The following is a 21,452-nucleotide window of genomic DNA, read 5'->3' on the forward strand; positions in this document are numbered from 1 at the left end:
AGTTTTTTTAAGGCGGTTGAAGATTCAGCGATAGATACCCAGACCAACGTTTCCTCGTTGTTTGGTTTCGTCACCTCCAAATGAGGGACCATCCCTGAAGTTTCTGCCTTACAGGATGACTCCGGGGATGAACTGAGCTAGTGACCCCAAGCACTGGATGTGGAGCAAGTACTCTGGCAGGCACCTGGAAATGCTGGTTGGATTCAGGAGACACACATGACTGGGAGTGGACCCCTGTCCTCTGCTCTGCAGGCTGAGGTCTCCCGGGAGTCCAGTCTTTCCCAGGACATCCTTCCCAGGAAGGCCGAGTCAGGAAGAGGCCAATCTGGAGGCAACAGAGCTCATTGTTCCAGTAGAAAATTCCTTCTTTCCCTCGAATCAGTGGCCTGGGGGACTCATGCTTCAGCAGAGTGCCCCCCTCTCTTTATATCATAGGGGACCCCCTAGAACCTATCAAAGAAGACTTTGACAGACCTCATTGCAGAAATGGCAAAGAAAACCAAAGACCTGCTCTTGATGTCCTGGCTGTGGGCGCTGCCTTAGTAGGCATCTGGATACCAGGACCCTTGCTCTGAGCATCAAATCCGGCTGTTTAATGTCATCGAAGAAACACTGCATTTTTATAGAAGTTGCATTGCGTTGTAATATTGTCCATTTCAGCTATGCCTCCTTATCAGTCAACATCTCCGTTCTGCATGAAACTCACCACCAAAAGTCCCATTTCATCTCTGACTGTAAAGTTAAACCCTTTTGTTTGACTTTCAGGGGGGTAGAGGGCTCACCCCTCCCTTGTCCCCTTTGGTAACCTGTCATTAATCTTTTTGAGAGTTTATTTTTATTTCATTTTCTTTTCAGAAGTGCATTTACTATACTTGTTTGTTTGATTTCCCTGCATCCACATAAGAATCAGATCTTATAAACACAGTGTCTGTCTTTATTTCTCTAAATGTGGCACCTTCCAGGTGCATCCATGTTGCTGCCAATGGCAGGGTTTTCTTTTCTTTCCTTTTCGTTGACAAGTGAGTAGCACTCCATCATGGACACAGACCATGTGGTCTTCATCGACTCATCTGCCATCTCTCAAGGATACGTCCTGTAGTTTCCAACTCTGGCTGTTGGAAAGCTGCAGTGAATGTTGGGGTAGGGTAGGGCAGTGGGCAGGGACTCAGGGGATGTGACAATATATTTCTTCAACATAGTGGGATTTTTTCCCCTTTGGGTAAATAGCAACGATATAGGTGGACTGTGTGGGAATTTCTATTTTTAGGTTCCGAGGCCTCTCCGTGCTTCTTTCCATAATGGCTGACCAATTTACATACCACCAGAGATGCTCAGTGACCTTTGCTTTAGACGTACAAAACCCCAAACACATTGCCTTGTTACCTAAATCCACATTATTATGCTTTTTTGTAAAATAGCTTTTGTTCTTGCTCATACTGTCTCCACCGACATTTTCTATGATTTTCTCCTTCTTTTGAAAAATATCTTTTGGGGAGGTGGAGCTAAGCCACGCCCCGCTGTACCCGGGGGGCTGGTCTCTGGGCCCGTGCCCAGAAACCACTTTGACAGTGCTCAGGGGACCGTATGCCGTGTTGGCCACGTGACGACAAGTGTTTTACCCACTGTCCCCGCTCTCTGGCCTACAAATCATTGTCGCCAAAATTGAAGCAAGCGGGAAATGGACACTGATGTGTGAACATGTCATGGCCTCTCGTCCTCTCCCTGAGGGACAAACGGGAGTGTCCGTGTGACAACTCAGGAGCCTATTGCTGGTTCTGCCTCTCGCCAGCACCTGTGGGTGAGGGGCTGCAGCACCCTGGAAGCCAGAGCCAGCCCGGCTCACTGGGCCCTCAGGAAAGCACCTGGCAGAGTGGGGGACAGAGAAGGAGGGACCGTCCAGCACTTCCTGATTCATAGCCCGGCGCGGAATTCACCGGCCTTCATCCGTTCCAGCTCCAAGCTGGCAGTCAATGTCCCCTGAGTCCTGGGCGTGTGTGTCCCCAGCAGCTGATCGATCCGTGGCACCGGAAGCCCCTCCTGGTCCTGGACTCTGAGCTCTGGTGGGAATAGCTGCCTCACGGGGAGGAACCCAAAATTTCCTGCTGTCTGAGCTTCTAGGATCACCCTCAGATAGGCAGGTGAGGTCCTAGACCCCGTCCACCAGGCTCACTCCTTCCCCCTGTCCCCCGAGGACCCCCACTGTCTCTCTCCGTCCCTTCCATGGCTGCCATGTCCTCTTCCTTCTCAGGGCTCTGCCTCCAGGACCGGACCCGTCGGTGGGGATCAGAGATAACGCACATCCGGTGTGGCCCAGAATCGCAGGGAATGTTCTTGCGGTGTCTTTGAGCAGGTGGCCGGCCCGTCAGCCTGAGGGTCAGTTTCTCCAAACCTCCCCTCCCCCCCACCTCTCCCTCACCTCCACACGCACTGTCCCCCTTCCTGTTCGATGCAGGGCCAGGAATAGAGTAGCAGGTGAGTGAGTCATCCTCCAGGTGCCGGCCCAGTGGGTCAGAGCATCCCAGAAGGCTGGCTGGCTGCAGGCTGCCCTTTCCACGCACAGGAAATGGGCCCTTGGGCATCTGTCTCATGCAAGATTCCCAAAGTCCGAACTGATAAAAGAAAGGGGCTCACCCATACCCCCAACTTTCTCTGTTTACTCACAGTGCTGATTAGCAAGCCCAGTTGCTTGTCTGAAAAGTCCAGGTATTGAGCGTTGTGCTAGCCAGTTATTCAGACACCACGATGGAACCTTCTAGAAGCAGAAAAGTGCAGAGAGGTTAATTTTAAAATCACAGTAAAGCTGTCTAGACCCTCCAGGATCTTGGCCCCAACCCCAGGGTGGTGTCTGAGATCACTGACCCCTGACCTCTGTCTACTTCCGGATCCACAGCCCCATGGGGGTGTCCGTGAAGGGGCACCTTTCTGTGTGTCGGATGACAGCTGGGGCAGGGAGGTGGTGGCATTTACTACTTTCCTGCACCTTCTTCCTGCTTGCCTGCAGAGCTGACTTTCGCAGCTCTACCCCCGGTCAACTTAAATAAAACATTTTTGCACCCAAGCCAGAGAGCAATGGGTTCTCCGACGCTGGCGTTCGCAAGCGTCGAAACCTGGTTTGATCCCTAGCACTGCATCTGGTCCCAGAGCATCACCAGGAGTGATCCCTGAACACAGAATAAGCCCAGAGCACTGTGGAGTGTAGTCCAACGTCCCAGCCCCTCGGGAAAAAAATAATAACCAAGACTAACATTTATGACCTTTGGAAAAAGAAAGAAATTGAATTATTTCAGTGTCTTGGGCAGCCCTGAAAACAGTCGGTGTGAAACTCCTTCACTACTTGAGAATGAATGTCCGGTTTGTGTTGTTTTCCACAGAATAAGCTACCCTCGGTAGAAAAGCTGTCTACACTGGAAGTGAATTAATTAATAACGTTTTTGCCTTCTGTCAAACTGCTGGATGTTCCAGCATCCCGGCTGATCTAAGACTGCATTAGCATCTTGGAATGGACCATAAGTGTAAGGTAAAGGCAACTCTTGAGATGAGAATTTTTTTTTTTTTTTTGCTTTTTGGGTCACACCTGGCGATGCACAGAGGTTACTCCTGGCTCTGCACTCAGGAATTACTCCTGGCAGTGCTCAGAGGACCATATGGGATGCTGGGGATCGAACCCGGGCCGGCCGCGTGCAAGACAAACGCCCTCCCCGCTGTGCTATCACTCCAGCCCAAGATGAGAATTTCTACTTTCACAGTATACATGAAGAAAGGCCATCTCAGGGCCTAGACTCGATGAAGTCTCTTTGGCCAAAAAGACTGCTATTGTGCACGGGAAGAGAGTTCATCCTGCCAGGCAAAAAGGGGCAAAAAAATTCCCGTGTGAAAGAAGGAAGCTTCGAGAAGAGAGAAAGCCTCCAAAAGCCTCTTGTCACACCCCCCAAAAAAATATCTGTGGCACCGTCCAAAATTTTATATTTAAAATAAGTTAGGGTTGGAAAGATAGCTTGCCAGCTGGTTCTGGAAGGAACTAATCAATTCTTCCTCCTCTTGACATACCAGAGACGGGAGGTTGAGTCCCTAGCACTGCGTGGTTCCCCAAGCACCAGCCTCAGGGATAGGGAGGGGTATTATTCCCCCAACCCAAACCCGGGAGAGCATTGTCGTTCCGAAGGAAGCAAGCTCACTTCCTGTCTGAGCACAGATGCCACGTACAGCATCAGACAATTCAATATCTCCAGGGTGGTTTCTTCTTTTATTCCTGTCTGTAGCACTGTCGTCCCATTGTTCATTGATTTGCTCAAGCGGGCACCAGTAGCGTCTCCATTGTGAGACTTTGTTACTGTTTTTGGCATATCTAATACGCCACAGGGAGCTCACCAGGCTCTGCCATGTGAGTGGGATACTCTAGGTCGTTTGCCGGGCTCTCCGAGAGGGACAGAGGGATCGAATCCGGCTCGGCCTCGTGCAAGACAAATGCCCTACCCACTGTGCTAACGCTCCAGTTGATAGTTCTAGGAGGGAAAGATCTGTAAGGGATAACCATGGCCTGGGGGTGGGATGCACAGAGCCTGGCTTGGAAAATCCCTCGTCCACCCCTTGTTGTGCTGGAAGAGTCTTGTCCATGAACTTCACCTCTCAGAGCCCCCTGTCCCTGCTCCCTGGGGGGCAGGGGTCTGCAGGGTCTGACCGTAACGCTGGTGCAGGGACTGAGAGGTAGCTTCATGCCATGTAGAAAACAATCACTTCAGATACTCTGGTAGATGACAGTAGCTCACTAAAAACCGACCTGAGGGGCCGGAGCAATAGCACAGCGGGGAGGGCATCTGCCTTGCATGCGGCTGACCTGGGTTCAATCCCCATCATCCCATATAGTCCCCTGAGCACCGCCAGGAGTGATTCCTGAGTGCAGAGCCAGGAGTCATCCCTGAGAATCGCCAAGTGTGACCCAAAACCAAAACAAAGCAAAAATAATTTAAATAAAAATAAGAACTGACCTGAGAAAAGAACTAAATAGGGGGCAGAGAGCTAGCACGGGGGCTCAGGGGCTGGCCCCGAATGCTGCCAATGCCAGTTTGATGCCCAGATAATATCTCTTCAAGTGTGACGATCAATTCCAATCATGTGAGGGCTTGGGCGTTCATTCAAGCCTGTCCAAATGCCAAGAATCTTCAGAGTCTCTTTGAATCAAAGCAAGGTAGCAGGTTCCAGAGTCATGAAGCAGGGTCCAGGGATATTCCCATCAATCCCTCCAAACCCTGGGCAGGAGGACGGCAGGTCAGCTGTTTGCCTTGTATGTGGCGAGCCCAGCTACCACGTATGGTCCCTCGAGCTCACCAAGAATAAGCCCGGAGCATCACCAGGCGTGAGTCCCCCTCCCCCCCCACAACAACAACAACCAGAAGAAAAGAAAGTCAGAGGGTGAGAGCAGGGAGAGAATTCCCTGGACACACTTGTCCTGTGGGAGGCCCGGATCCCTCCTGGCCACTGTCCCCAGGAACCTTCGGGGACAATCCCCAAGCACAGACCCAGGAGGAGCCTGGAACGTCATGAACCCCAACATAAATGCATTAAATCAGTAAACCATAAAATGAAAAGTAGAGGCCAGAGGAATAGCACAGGGAAGAAGGCAGGCGCTGGCCCTTCGTGCAGGTGATCTGGGTTCGATTCCTGGCACCACCTGCGGTTCTCCAAGCCCCATCAGGAGTGAGCCCTGCGTGCAGAGCCAGACGGAAGCCCTGAGCACAGCTGATGTGGCTCCACAATCGAATAATAATATTTAAAAAATTAAACTGCGGGGCTGGAGCAATAGCACAGCGGGTAGGGCGTTTGCCTTGCACGCGGCCGACCCGGGTTCTAATCCCAGCATCCCATATGGTCCCCTGACCACCGCCAGGGGTAATTCCTGAGTGAAGAGCCAGGAGTAACCCCTGTGCATCGCCGGGTGTGACCCAAAAACCAAAAAAAAAAAAAATTAAACTGCAATAGGGAAATAAAGCATCCCTACGTGCACTCTCTGCTTCTCTGCTCATTGACAGCTCACAGTACCACCGCCCAGCCCGAACTCTCTGGAATCACGTCTCTAGTTTCCCTGGCCTGGGGTCCCCGAGGCCCACCGTCTCCCTGGGGCCAGGATGATGACACTTGTTTTGTGGCAGAAGCTCAACTCCCTCTCGATTCCATCTTATGTTCCAGATTTCCACCTGGAGGGTCTCAGCAAAGAGCAAGCAGCCCCCCAGCCCATCCCATCTGTCCTTCGGGCTTAAGTTACGTAGGAGATACCAGGTGGTCACTGCTTGGCCGTGAAGGCTGGACAGACACAGCGGACACCTGAAGTGGCAGAAAGCCCCTTAGTAAGAAGTATCCTGGCAGGAGCAAAACCCCTGCACCTTTCCCACGAGAGAGAGGCCTTTTCTTTTCTTTTCCTTTCTTTTAATTGAATCACCACGAGATACACAGAAAGTTGTTCATGGTTGGGTTCCAGTCTGTCAGGCATACAGTGTTCCAACACCCTTCCCCTCACCAGTGTCCACTTCCCACCATTGACGTCCCGGTTCCAGTTTGCTCCAGCACCCCCCCCCCAAAAAAAGCTGTTCTCTATGGCACACAATATCTCTCTCCCTCTCTCCCCCCTCTGTCTCTCCCTCTCTCCCTCTCTCTCCCCCCCCTCTCTCCCTCTCTCCCCCCATCTCCCCTATCTCTCTCTCCCTCCCTCTCTCCCTCTCTCCCTCTCTCTCCCTCTCTCTCCCTCCATCTCTCCCTCTCTCACCCTCCCTCTCTCCCTCTCTCTCCCTCTTTCTCTCCCTCTCTCCCTCCCTCTCTCCCTCTTTCTCTCTCCCTCCCTCTCTCTCTTCCCCCCTCTCCCTATCTCCCTCTATCTCTCTCCCTCCCTCTCTCCCTCTCTCTCTCTCCCTCCCCCCCCCCTCTCTCTCTCTCTCTCTCTCTCTGCATCACGGTTTGTAATACAGGTGCTGAAAGGTTACCACATCTGTCCCTTTACCACTTTCCAGCACTCCGTTCTTGTCCAGAGTGACCATTTCCAGCTCTCCTTGCCATAGTGGTCTCTTCTCTGTACTGCCTCCCCTGCCACCCCTTCACTTATAAGCCCTCTTCTTCACACACACACACACACACACACACACACACACACACACACACACAGTCACGATTGGACGCTTCTTAGGATTATGCTTTCCCCCCTGGCTATAGTTGCCATCACTGCCCTGTCCTGGGTCACAGGTATGTTGAGGAGGTAGGATGCCAATACCCAGTGGCCATATAGCCAGGATGGCACTCAGAGAGGGGGGCCATGTTGGGGATCAAACTCTTGGACTCACATCTGCAAGACCATGGCACCACTTCCCTGGACTCCAGGAAATTCATTCCTTAACAAGCTGCTCTTTCTCCAAAGTCTGCACCAATTCCAGTGGCTCCATCTCATCTATCCGTGTCTTCCCCATCTGCACCACTTCCCGTGGCTCCATCTCATCCTCCTGTGTCTTCCCCCGTCTACACCACTTCCCTTGGCTCCACCTCATCTTCCAGTGTCTTCCCCGTCTGCACCACTTCCCGTGACTCCATCTCATCTATCCATCTCTTCCCCCATCTACACCACTTCCCGTGGCTCCATCTCATCCATCTGTATCTTTCCTCTCCTCCACCCAGCACCAATTTTCCTTTTGTGCACGCTGAAGGTAGGGGTTTTCCCCTCCTGTCCTCTTTCCTTTCCTTTTGGTTTTTGGTTCACAGCCAGCCGTGCATAGGCTCCTCCTGGCTCTGTGCTCAGAGATCTCTCCTGGAGGTGCTGGGGGAACCATAGGTGGCATCCGGGTCAAACAGGGGTCAGCAAGTGCCTTAACCCCTGTGCTGTCTCTCCAGCTCAGCGGTTTCCTTATGTGGAAGATAAAACTGGACAAGCCAATTGGAAAAAGTGTATTATTTATTTGTTTGTTTGTTTGTTTGTTTATCTTTGCAAATTCGATCACTCCAGATAAGAAAGGAGACAAACCCCCAAGTCACAGGTACAGAGATGGAAAGATCGATCAATAAAAAAAGGAGAGAGCTTTGAATATCTTGCTTGAAAAGCTTCCTGCAGGCTGAGTATCAGCCCCCTGGGGTCTGATTTCCATAGGGAGGCACCCAGGGCTGGTGAGGGTGACCTTGAGCAGCCCTGAGGCCCTGAGAAAGACAGGGACACAGGAGAGGGTGCCGGAGAGCTGATTTGAGTGGCAAGTGCCGCCATGGCCCCCTGATGTGTGCAGAGCAAGGGGAGGCGCGTCAGGGGTGCTCCTTAACTCGGGCAGGGGTCTGGCCAGCCGACAGGCGCAGGAGTCCTGGGCGCTCTTTGCTCCTGTCCTGCCCCTAATTAATAACGAGGCTCGCCTTGGTGCTGGTGGATGATTAACAGGGGTTATTGGTCTCCATGGCAAAAAATGATCTGAGTGTAATCTCATTGACAGAGAAAAAAAAAAGAAAAAAAAACGGACTTCAGGTCAGAGAGGGTATATAAATGTCCATGCCTCGGCCCCGCCTGACTCGAGACACGCCTGCCTGTGTGTGCCCTGCCGTCCCCACTCACCACTGCGGGCTGGACAGGAGATCAACCGGTCACTCCCAGGACGCCCAGGTCAAGGGGGCCTGAAGTCACCTCGTGAAGGAGGCCGGGGAGGCTGCTGGATCCCGGATCTCTCCCACCCGTCCCGAGATGTGCACGGGCTCCTGTGCCAAGTGCCTGGGCTGGGCCCTCATCCCCCTGGCCGTGGGCGGCTTCCTGGCCAACGTCCTCCTGTTTTTCCCGGGGGGAAAGGTGCTGGACAATAATGACAACCTGTCCGAGGAGGTCTGGTACTTCGGAGGCATCTTGGGCAGTGGGGTGCTGGTGAGTATGTGACCCCCCCCCCGGCTGGCTTCCCACCCCAACCTTGGACCCCCACAGCTCCTGAGGTGGGAGAGATAGAGTCTGGGAGTTCCTTTGCCCATGGTCCTTCCCAGTTCGATCCCGGGCACCCCCCCAGGGTCCCTTGAACCCCGCTGGCTGTGATGCCTGAGCACAGAGCCTGGAGTCAGCCCTGAGCACCCCCAGGTGTGCACACCCCCGCCCAATCCTCACAATGGCACGATTTGAAGTGACCTTATGAGTGGGCGGAAAGTCGGTGGCGAGGCCTGAGCATTGCACCATCCGAGCCTGTCCCCTCCCGGACAAGGTCATGTCCACCCCAGCCTCGGCCTGCCGCCTCACTCATGTCCACCCTCTCTCTGCCTTGTGTGGGATGGAGGCGCCTGAATCTTTCCTTCTGACGGACAGTGCGGGGGGGCGGGGGGTGGGCAGCGTCCCCCGAGCCCCAGTTCCCAAGGAGCAGGGTCTCCGCTGAGCCCGTTCTCCTGCCGACACCGTCTCCGCCTGGTGCACCCCAGCCGTCTCCTCGGGGGCTCCGGGGCTTGCGTCTGGCCCGGGAGCAGCGGGGCTGGGTGGGTGCAGGGTGGCCCAGTCCCCAGGCCCCGGGCAGGCCCCCCCCCCCCCGCCCCCTTCTGCCCCTTCCAGCCCTGAGCTGCTTCTCGGTTGCAGATGATCTTCCCCGCACTGGTCTTCCTGGGCCTGAAAAACAATGACTGCTGCGGCTGCTGCGGGAACGAGAGCTGCGGGAAGCGCTTCGCGGTGAGTGGGGGTGGGGGGCTGCCGGGTGGGGGGTCAGGTGCTCCAGCCCCCAGGGGTGGGGGGACTGTCCCCAGGCACTCTGAGCCCCCAGGGGTGCGGGGAGGCTGCCCCCAGGCACTCTGAGCCCCCAGGGGTGGGGGGAGACTGACCCCAGGGGTGCGGGGAGGCTGACCCCAGGGGTGCGGGGAGGCTGACCCCAGGCGCCCTGAGCCCCCAGGGGTGCGGGAGATGACCCCAGGGGTGCGGGGAGGCTGCCCCCAGCCCCGAAGCTCCGCCAGGTGGGGGAACAGGCCTGGAGTCAGCCTGGCAGGGCTCGGGGCACCCTGGCAGGGTCCAGGCGGGCTTCGTTTTGTTCTGTTTGGGGGCCACACCCGGCGGTGCGAGGGGCTTCCTCCTGGCCCTGCACACAGGGCGGACTCCCGGCGGGCCGCAGGGACCCCAGGGGCTGTCAGGAATAGAACCCGGGTCAGCCCCTGCAAGGCCAAGGCCCTCCTGCTGCAACGTGGCCCCCGCCCGCCGGCTGGGCTTGTCGCTGGCGTGTGTCTGGGAGAGGGGACTATCCCTCGGGTCCTACTCAGGGCCTGGCCGTCAGGGGCCCGTCCAGGGCGCCGCAGAGCTGGGGGCTGCCTGAGCCCGTGAACCAGCCTGTTGCTCAGCTCCTTCTGGCTGAGCTCCACTCCCGTGACCCCTCACCTGGGTCATGCTCCCCCACGTCCCGTTTACACAGTTTCCCGGGTGGGCTCCATGGAATGTTCCAGGAGTCCCCAGGGAGGCAAACACACCCCCAGGTGAGAAACGCTGGTGAAGATGTGCGGGGGTGTGTGTCCACTTCCTTGGACACCCAAACGCCCCCTGACCCCGATCATCGGCGTCTCTGGCCCAGCAAGGCCACACCTGGGCAGGACAGCTGAGGGAGGACAAAGGGGACCCCGGGGTGTTCACTCCGCCCTCCCCCCCTTCAGCCGCTCTGGCCTCGGGCTTCCCTTTCCTGGAGGGGCAGGAGAGACGGGACAGGAGGCCGGGCAGCTGGTCACCCGCACCTCCAGGCTCGACCCCCGGGGAGACACAGCAGCCGGGGGGCGGAGGGGAAGGAGCCCCCCACAGGAACGAGCCAGAATCTTCCAGAAGGCGGAAATTTCAGGCTCGTTTCTCGGGTCAGCTCTGCACGGGGAAAGGCCTCGGGAAGGGTCCTGGGTGTGGGAGATGCAGCCCCCCCTCTTCCCGCGGACAGGAAGCTTTTCCCTTCCCGGGGAGGGCTGGGCCCGAGGACCCTCGGGCACTGGGGACGTGGGCTGTGTGGGCAGCTCTTCACTCCAAACGCTGAGGGGAAAAAAACGGGCGGGGACTTAAAGGAAGTGGGGCGGGGGCCGCTGAGGCTGGGACGGAGCCGCTGGCCCCCGTGTCCCCGAGGCTTGTTCGTCCACCAGCGACCGGCACTCGCCGAGAGCCCTGAGCTGCCTCCTCGTCCCGGGGGGCAGGTGGAGCCACACCCGGTGCCCTTGCCACAGAGCAGAGGATGATGCCACCCCCACGGGCCAGGGACCCGCCCCAGCCGCCCCGCAGAGGGATGGGTTAGCCCCGGACTCTCCTTTATCAGTCCCCACCCCAGAGAGTCCACAAGGGGAAGCGGACACACCCAGGCGCTCGGTCAAGGTCGCCGCACCCAGGGGCCCCTGGAGGGGCGCAGGGGCTGGGAACTGAACTGGGGCCGAGTCGGCCGCATGCAAGGCCAGTGCCGGGCCCTGGGCTCACCACTCAGGCCCGTCCAATCAGAGTTACTGGGTTTTTTGTTTTCCAAAAAAGGTTGGAAATGAATCTAGGCTCTTTTCCCCTTCCTTCCTTCCTTCCTTCCTTCCTTCCTTCCTTCCTTCCTTCCTTCCTTCCTTCCTTCCTTCCTTCCTTCCTTCCTTCCTTCCTTCCTTCCTTCCTTCCTTCCTTCCTTCCTTCCTTCCTCCCTTTCTTCCTCCCTTCCTCCCTTCCTTCCTTCCTCCCTCCCTCCCTCCCTCCCTCCCTCCCTCCCTCCCTCCCTCCCTTCCTCCCTTCCTCCCTTCCTCCCTTCCTTCCTTCCTTCCTTCCATCCTTCCTTCCTTCCTTCCTTCCTTCCTTCCTTCCTTCCTTCCTTCCTTCCCTCCTTCCTTCCTTCCTCTCTCTCTTTTTCTTTCTCTAACCCTTTCTTTCTGTTTCTTTGTTCCTTTGTTTCTTTTCTTTCTCTTTCTTCCTTCCATACCCCCTTTTCCCTCCCTTCCTTTCTTCCTTTTTTCCTCTTTTTTCCACTGTCTTTCCTCCTTCCTTCTCTACTTCTGCGCTTTCCTTTCCCTTCTTCCTTTGTTTCTTTTTTTTTTTCAGTCCCCTCCTGCCTTTGTCTCTGTTTCTGTTTCTGTCTCTCTGTCTGTCTCTGTCTCTCTCTCTCTCTGTCTCTCTCTCTCTCTCTCTCTCCCTCTCTGCCCCCAGCAGCTCAGCCTAATTCTGTAGATGCACGGCTTGACGCTGGGGCTGCTGGGGGGCCGGGGCCCCCAGGGTCAGCCCTGATGGTGCCTGGAACTTCTCTCCCGCCCACAGCCCCTAGTTCCGAAAACAGGGACTGAGCTCCGGGGTGCAGCTTCTGCCCCCCACTCTAGACAGCGGGCCCTGCCCCCCGAGCCCGGCAGGGCGGGGAGTCCGGTCCCTTCCGTCCTATGGGAAAATGTCCCTGGCGCTCAGACTCCCGTGCCCAGCCCGGGCCCGACCCAAGTCCCTGCGATTTTCCTTCCATCAGGCTGGCTGGAACCCGAGAGGGAGAGAGCCGGGAAGGCAGAGGATAGAGGGGCTGTTGCTTTCAACTCCAGGGAGGGAGGGAGGGCGAGGGACAGAGAGAGAGAGAGAGAGCGTGTGTGTGTGTGTGTGTGTGTGTGTGTGTGTGTGTGTGTGTGTGCTGTGCACTTTGAGATCACTCTGTGTGACTTGGAGTAGTTGGGGTTTGGGGAGTGGGGGGGTGCGCCCAGCAGCACCCAGTAGAGCGGGGATGCCGGGGTGGGAGCGGGGCCCAGCCCATGGGTCAGCACCCTATTTCCCCAGCTGACCCTGCTTGTCTATGATGGTGGGACGGGGGGGGGGGTCTTCCCAAACAGTGCTCAGGGACCCCACGGTGAGCCAGGCACGTACGTCCCCGGCCGGCCTGTTGGCTTGGGTCCCGTCCCTCCTGGCTGTGGGAGGAACAAGGGAGGCTGATAAGCCCATCAGAGCTGACAATGACATCGACGGGGCCTGCCTACAGGTGTCATGGGAACTCACAGGACTGGGGTCAGGCAGAGGCTTGGGGGTGCTTGGGCCTTAGTCAGCAGCGGGCGGGCTGGCCTTCCGCAGGCGTGGGTGCCGGTGCTGTGGGACACGAGGCCTGCAGCAAGGGGAAGTGCACGGCTCAGACCCCGCACACTGACATTCACACACAGGTGCACACTCACACTCACACACACTTGCACACTCACAAACACACACTCACACTCACACACGCACAGTCACACACAGGCGCACACTCACACTCATATGCGCACACTCACAAACTCACTCACACTCACACACAGGCGCACACTCACACACATGCACACACTCACACTCATATGCGCACACTCACAAACTCACTCACACTCACACACAGGCACACACTCACACACATGCACACACTCACACTCATATGCGCACACTCACAAACTCACACACTCACACTCACACACAGGCGCACACTCACACTCACACACAGGCACACACTCACACACATGCACACTCACACTCACATGCGCACACTCACACAGATTCACACTCATACTCACACACACCTGCACACTCACAAACTCACACACTCACACTCGCACACGCACACTCACACACTTGTACACATGCGCACACGCACACTCACACACACGCGCACACTCACACTCAAACACATGTGCACACTCACACTCACACTCACACACAGGCACACACAGGCGCACACTCACACACATGCTCACACACTCACACACAGGTACACACTCACACTCACACACTCGCACACTCACACTCACACACAGGCACCCCATGGCCTCTCTGTCCATGACTCTTCTGTCTTCTGTCTTCGCTGCCTTCGGGCCACACCGGGTGCTCAGGGCTTCCCTGGCTCCTGGCGGGGCTCGGGGGACCCTACGGGCAGCCGGGCTCGAGCCTGGCAAGGCTGTGGCACGGCAAGCGCCTTCCCCGCCCCGGGCTCGCCCGCGCCTGTGCCCAGGCCTGGGATTCGGTCGGATCCCCCGGGTCTTTGATCTTCCCACAACAGCACTGGCTTCCCCTGTGCTTGCGTGACTGCCGCCCGGTGGCTACCTTGGCTCTTTCCTTTGGCTTGCAGTTTGGGGGAGAGAACCCAGGCGAGTAAGTGGACACACACACACTCATACCCACTCACACACCTACAGTCACACACTCATACACACGCACACTCAGATACTCACACACAGTCACACACAGTCACACTCACACACACTCATACCCACTCACACACCTACAGTCACACACACTCATACACACGCACACACCTACAGTCACGCACACTCACACACGCACACACCTACAGTCACGCACACTCATACCCACGCACACACTACAGTCACGCACACTCATACCCACGCACACACTACAGTCACGCACACTCATACCCACGCACACACCTACAGTCACGCACACTCACACACGCACACACCTACAGTCATGCACACTCATACACACGCCCACACCTACAGTCATGCACACTCACACACATGCACACACCTACAGTCACGCACACTCATACCCACACACACACTCAGATACTCACACACACAGTCACACGCACTCATACCCACGCACACACCTACAGTCACGCACACTCATACCCACGCACACACCTACAGTCACGCACTCATACCCACTCACACACCTACAGTCATGCACACTCATACCCACACACACACTCAGATACTCACACACACAGTCACACGCACTCATACACACTTACACCACACACACTCATATACACATACTCACATTCATTCACATATTCATACACAGACACACTCACACACTCATTCACATACTCACACACACTCATTCACATACTCACACACTCACACACTCACATGCACACTCACATGCACATTCACATGCACACTCATATCATTCACACACTCACGCACTCACACACATTCACACACACTTACATACACACACACACATATGTCGGGTGCTGTGCCGTGGAGCCCCACTGGTGTTTGCCGTCGGCTCCCCGACACATGAACCCAAGAACTCTTCTCTGTTTCTGTGCTGGGCGCACACCTCGCAGGACCGGGGGCTCCCCTGCCCTGGTGGGGGCCGGGGTGTTCCCCACGGGGTGCCGGGGACCGAGCGAACTCAGGGCCCCCGTCAGCCGTTGCTCTCTCCCTGCAGCGCCCCCTAGCGCTGCCTTTCCCCTGAGACCTGCAGTCGCAGGAAGGGAGGAGGGAGGGAAAGAAGGGAAAGAAAGAGGGAAGGAAGGAATGAGGGAGGGAGGGACGGAAGAAGGAGGAGACACTCGGGGGCAACCCGTACGATCAGACCAGAAAGCGTTTGGAGGGGGCCTGGGGCACTTCCAAGCAACGCCACCGGCTGGTGGACCCACAGGGCATGAGGACTCACAGCTGCTTGGACCTTGAGGTGCCCGAGACCCCCGGGGACCCCCAGCAGTGGGCAGGGCCCCCCGACACCCCCAGTGCGGAATCATGGGTTTCCCTCTCCCCGCCCCAGACCAAAACACATTCTGATGCATGATCTTATTCTTAGCATTAACAATCAATAGTTTGGGGAGGAAAGGGCGTGGCCACACCTGGCAGTGCTCAGAGCTTCCTCCTGGTTCTGCACTTGGGGACCACATGGGGTGCCGGGGATTGGACCGGGATGGAGTCCATCCGAGGCAGAGCCTTGCCTGCGGTACTAGCTCTCTAGGCACTTTATCATTAACCAACAGCAACGTGCCAGCAAATCCCTGCTACTCTGTAGAGAAAGTCTATTTGACTTGAACATCTATGCCTGTTCATACACAGCTGAAAAATGCACTCCAGGGGCTGGAGCTATAGCACAGTGGGTAGGGCGTTTGCCTTGCACGCAGCCGACCTGGGTTTGATTCCCAGCATCCCATACGGTCCCCTGAGCACTGCCAGGGGTAACTCCTGAGTGCAGAGCCCGGAGTAACCCCTGTGCATCACCAGTTGTGACCTAAAAAAAAAAAAAGAGAAAAAAAGGAAATAAAAAAGAAAAATGCATTCCAGGGGCTGGAGCTATAGTACAGCAGGTAGGGCATTTGCCTTGCATGCTGCTGACCCAGATTCGATCCCCGGCATCCCATATAGTCCCCCGAGCACTGCCAGGAGTGACCCCTATGCGTCACTGGGTGTGACCCAAAAAACAAAGCAAAAAAAAAAAAGACACCTAAAAACACCGCCTCCCATGGGGGACCGGAGAGATAGGATGGCGGGGAAGGTGCCCGGCCTCGTATGTACCAATCTGGGTTCGATCCCCGGTACCCCATAGCCCCGTCAGGACCAGCCCGAGCACAGAGCCGGAGCAAGCCCTGAGCACAGCTGGGCGCACCCTTGCCCTAAGTGGCATGGGGTGGTCTACAGGCCAGAGCACTCGCCTTGCATGCAGGTGGTCCAGGTTCCGTCCCCAGCACCCCATAGTGTCTCTCAGGCACCACCAGGCATGACCCCTGAGCACCGAACCAAGGAGAGCCCCTGGACACCTCCAGGAGTGGCGCCCCCAAATCAACAGATCATATCGAGGAGCGCTGAGGAGACGTTTCCTTGGGCGGAAGATTGCTTGGTGCTCAGGCCCCACGCTGCAGACCCCTGACCCCCCCAGCACCCCCGGGCCCTGGCAGACCCCTTCACCTCAGCGCCTGAGCAACTCTGCAACCCCCAGGCCCATGAGCACTGCTAGGGAGTCCCCAACCCCACCAAAAAAAAAAATACCCAACACTCAGCATGGACCATGGCACTTCCAGTCCCCTTCCCAAACGCTTCGTTCCAACACGCCCGACTTACAACCGGGTCTCCCAACAAATCTCACCCCCGCCCGCCCTCCGGGGACCTCTGGGCCGCGATCAGGGGCCGCGATCAGGGGCCCCCAGAGGCCCGTGGACTCCACCGAGTGGCCGCTGTCCACGCGCGGGCTCGGGGCAGGGGGACGGGCGTGCAGAGCGTGACGCGTCTCTTGGCTTTCAGATGCTCTCCTCCACCCTGTTCGCTGTGATCGGCTTCCTGGGCGCCGGATACTCCTTCTCCGTCTCCGCCGTGGCCATCAACAGAGGCCCCAAGTGCCTCGTGGCCATGGGCACGAACGGGACCCAGTGGACGTACCCCTTCACGGACGGGTGAGCGCCGCAGTGCCCGCGGCCGCCGCACGGGGGCGCACGGTCTCCCGCCGCGGGAGCCGCGGGCGCTGGGGGACCCCCGCGGCGTCTTCCGTCCCCTCTCCGCAGACGGGGACCGCCTGCCGCTATTCGCTTCTCGGCCCCTTTTTCTCTTCTGCTTTTGCCCCCTTTTTTGGGGGTCGGGGCCACATCCAGCAGCGCTCAGCACTTCCTCGTGGCTCTGCACTCAGGAATCCGCCTGGTGTGTGCAGGGCATCATATGGGATGCCGGGGGTCGAACCCGGGTCAGCTGCATGCAAGGCAAACGCCCTATCTGTCCGGCCGCTGTAGAGACTTTTCAGACACTTCCTCCTCCTCCTCCTCCTCCTCCTCCTCCTCCTCCTCCTCCTCCTCCTCCTCCTCCTCCTCCTCCTCCTCCTCCTCCTCTTCCTTCTAGTCCTCCACCTCCTCTTCCTCCTCTTCCTTCTAGTCCTCCACCTCCTCTTCCTCCCGAAGGAGCACTCCCAGGGTGGTTCTCGGCCACTGAGCAGGACCTGGGGGTGTGGCCCTGCAGTGCTCGGGAGTACCCCTGCCCTCCCAGCAGTGCTCAGAGGGCTCCAAGGCCACATCCAGTGGCGCTCGGAGAACTGTGTGGTAGAGGGGACCAGACGGGGTCAGTAGCACGCAAGGCATGCCCCTTAGCCCTGTCTCTCTGGTTCCCCATTTAAAATTTTGGGGTCACTCTCGATGACGGTCTGGGGACCGGGTGGTGCCAGAGAGGGCATCAAGCCTCGTTGCAAACAAAGCACGCGCTGAGCCTGCGTCTTGGTCCGTGCGTGGGGCTGTTCGAGCCTCCCCCGACTTCCCACAGCTGCTTCCCCCACTTCCTCCCTCCCCTCGGTCGCTGGGGCTCCCCCGCCCCGGGGTGACACACGCAGGTCACAACACATTTGATGCTCTGGGTCCTGCTCCGTCGGGGTCATGCGTCAGACTCCGGTGCGTGCCCTTCATCAAACTGTCCGCCAGGGGGCGCGCTCCCAGGTGCGGGGCTCACATACCTGTTTCTTTGCGGGGCTCACAGGGGGTGGGGGTAAGAGGAGCCTGGCGGAGTCCGTCCTGGAGGAGGTGGCTGCTGAGAGCACTGGGCAGGGCCTTCCAAGACCCGCTGAATCTCTCCGCGCCCTAAACTTGCACCTCGCAGAGGTTCAGGGCCTGGAGCAGCGCTCAAGGCGGCACGCCCGTCTCCCCGCGCCCCTCCAGCTGCCCTGCGAGCGCTTCTCCAGCCTCGCCACCAGGGGGTGCTGGCACGCCGCCGCCGTGCGTGCGAACTCCAGGCCCTTCTCAGAGCGTGAGCGTCTGCAAGCTGCCGGGGAAATACTGCATCTTTTTTTTTTCTCTTTTCGGGTCACACCCGGCGATGCACAGGGGTTCCTCCTGGCTCATGCACTGAGGAATTACTCCTGGCGGCACTCGGGGGACCCTATGGGATGCTGGGAATCGAACCCGGGTCTGACACGTGCAAGGCAAACGCCCTACCCGCTGTGCTATCGCTCCAGCCTAAAGCTGCATCTAGACAGCCCTTGCAACCCCCAATAATGTGGTCACCTGGTGATCCCCCGGGGGGCACAGATAGCACAGATTGAAGAACATCTTAGGTGGCTTCCAAATAACCGGATTCTTCTGCGTAGGGAGCTTGTGTCTGGCACTTCCCCATTCGGGGAGTTGCTATTCCTTGACAATGTTGTCGCATTGCAGGGTGGACCTTCACCCACCCGAGGCGTAGGAGATCCACCAGGCCCTCCACCCAAGCTCCAGCTCCTTACAGCAACACCCCCACCCAGCCCCACGGGCCGGCCGAGATGCTGGTCTGTCTGTCTGTCTGTCTGTCGGGAGGGAGGGCTCTGCCCAGCTGGCCGTAGGCGTTTCTGCCGCGAGGGGGAACTGGGCTGGGCAGGGCCGCGTCAGCCCCCCGCAGAGGGATCGTTCTTTGGACCCGTGTCTCTCCCTCCCCCCAGGAACTACCTCGGTGGTGGTGGCAAGGACTTATGGTCCAAGTGCCTGAAACCTGAGAACATCATCCCCTGGAACCTGACCCTCTTCTCCATCCTGCTGGTCATCGGGGGCATCCAGATGTTCCTCTGTGCCATCCAGGTGGTCAACGGCCTCCTGGGCACCCTGTGTGGGGACTGTCGCTGTTGCTGCTGCTGTGGGGTGAGTTGGGGCCTCTGTCCTCCGATTCTGCACGGAGGGGGGGCTGCGGGCACGGGAGGGGGTGTCTGCAGGGCGGGAGGGGGGTGTCTACCCAGGGCAGGGGGGGGGTGAGCAGGGCAGCACCAGGGGCTGAACAGTCCCAGCTGTTTCTTCCCTGGGGGAGCCGTTTGCCCCCCCCGGAAGCTGTGTGCTCCGGGCAGTCAGCTAGGACAGAACACAGGGCGACATGAAATAAAACCGAGGAAGAAGCAAATGAACAGGAAGAAGGAAAATCGTGACTTTTAAAAAGGAAATAGCGGCGCACAAATAGTGCATAAATGGACGCACACACGCACACACACACACATGCACACGCACACGCACACACACACACACACACCGCCCCGTAAGGAGCTGAGCGGTGGATGCTGGTTCCCAGCAGCCCAGGGGCGCCCGGTGGCCAGGAGAGCCCATGGGTGCTGCTGTCAGCCCACTCACCTCTTCTGCACCTCTGGGGGTCTTTCACAGTCGTCCCGAGCCCCCACCCCGGGGCCCTGCAGAACAGGGTCCCACTCGAGAGGCAGATTCCAGCTGCCACATGGAAAAGGGAGCGGCCTGAAGGCTGGGGTCCGACCCCGGCGTCACAGATCCCAAGAGAGGACAGTGGGGAAGGCGCTTGCCTGGCAGATGGCTGACCCGGTTCCATCCCTGACACTGTGTACGGGCCCCTGGGCACTACCGAGAGTGATTGCTAAGTACAGAGCCAGGAGTGATTCCTAAGTAGAGTCAGAAGTGAGCCCTGAGCACAGATCCAGGAGTCAGTCCTGAGCACAGAGTCAGGAGTCAGCCCAAAGCACAGAGCCAGGAGTGAGCCCTGAGCACAGAGCAAGGAGTGATTCCTAAGTACAGAGCCAGGAGTCAGCCTCAAGCGCAGAGCCAGGAGTGAGCGCTGAGCACAGAGCCAGGAGTCAGCCCTGAGCACAGATCCAGGAGTGACCCCTGAGCACAGAGCCAGGAGTGAGCCCCGAGCACAGAGCCAGGAGTGACCCTGAGCACAGAGCCAGGAGGGAGCCCCGAGCACAGAGCCAGGAGTGAGCCTGAGCACAGAGCCAGGAGTGAGCCCCGAGCACAGAGCCAGGAGTGAGCCCCGAGCACAGAGCCAGGAGTGACCCTGAGCACCACCAGGTGTGGCCCCCTACCCAGCAGTAAAGCTCCCACGCCAGGCTGCCTGTCTGGGCATTTTGCTCCTGAGAGGAATGGCCGAGGCGCGAAGAGTCCGGGAATGAGGGGGCCGGGAGAGAGAGTCAGGACGCACCTTAACAAGTGACCTTTCCTCCCCCCAGGACGACGGACCCGTGTAAACCCCACGAACAGCTGCCCCGGGGGCTGCCCACGGAGGCCAGTGGGGGGCCGGACTCTCCTGCCCACGGCGTCCCCACTGTGCTGACGCCACGTTCCTCTCCGGTGAAAGGCGCAGCTGGTGTGGCCACCGGGCAGAGGCGAGGCGGCGAAGCGTCTGCCGGATGAGCTTCTCTTCTGAAGCGAAGAGCAGAGTTTCAGCTGCCGTCTCGAGTTCTCCTCCCGTTGGGGATACTCCCGGTCACACGGGGCTGTGCCTCTTTGTAAATAAAGATGTTTATACCTTGGCGAGTTCTGCCTGACACAGGGAGAAAGCACATTAAAAGTGAGAAACTGAGGCCCGAGTTTGTGATATTTATGAATGTGTGTGCCGGGGGTGGTGCTTATGAGGGGTGTATCATGAATCACTGATGTGTGATGCCTTTTGGTAAAACACCGCGGGATTCCTTGCGGCCTGCGTTTGGGCCCTGCCGTCACTCACGAAGACGTCCCTGGTGTGCTAAGGTGGTGTCACCAGGATGATGGGGACCGGTACAGGTACAGGGTTCGGGTGCTGGCGATTCCGAGGTGTTGTCACCAGAATGATGGGGACCGGTACAGGGTTCGGATGCTGGCTTGCCTGGCATGGGCTGAGCCTGGCTTAGTCCCCTGAGTGCTCCCGGGAGTGATCCCCTGAGCACAGAACCAGGAGTGATCCCTGAGCACTGCCAGAAGCGACCCAAAACCCCATTCAAAAGTGTATGTGGGGGGCTGGAGCGATAGCACAGTGGGGAGGGTGTTTGTCTTCCACGTGGCCACCTCGGGTTCGATCCCCAGCATCCCATAGGGTCCCCCAAGCACCGCCAGGAGTAATTTCTGAGCGCATGAGCCAGGAGTAACCCCTGTGCATCA

At 57.8% G+C, this 21,452-nt stretch overlaps 1 protein-coding gene across 1 annotated transcript; it reads left to right on the forward strand.

The window, feature by feature from the left end:
- The first annotated feature begins 8,541 nt into the window (after positions 1-8,541).
- TM4SF4 (transmembrane 4 L six family member 4) lies at positions 8,542-20,898 on the forward strand. Its single transcript, XM_055128729.1, has 5 exons — positions 8,542-8,866; positions 9,554-9,643; positions 16,885-17,033; positions 19,028-19,223; positions 20,546-20,898. Exons 1-5 carry the CDS (start codon positions 8,693-8,695, stop codon positions 20,561-20,563), a joined length of 627 nt encoding a protein of 208 aa, XP_054984704.1. The 5' UTR covers positions 8,542-8,692; the 3' UTR covers positions 20,564-20,898.
- Positions 20,899-21,452: the final 554 nt, after the last annotated feature.

This window comes from Sorex araneus, chromosome 2 (genome assembly GCF_027595985.1).
Source record: "Sorex araneus isolate mSorAra2 chromosome 2, mSorAra2.pri, whole genome shotgun sequence".
NCBI classification, from domain to species: Eukaryota; Metazoa; Chordata; class Mammalia; order Eulipotyphla; family Soricidae; genus Sorex; species Sorex araneus.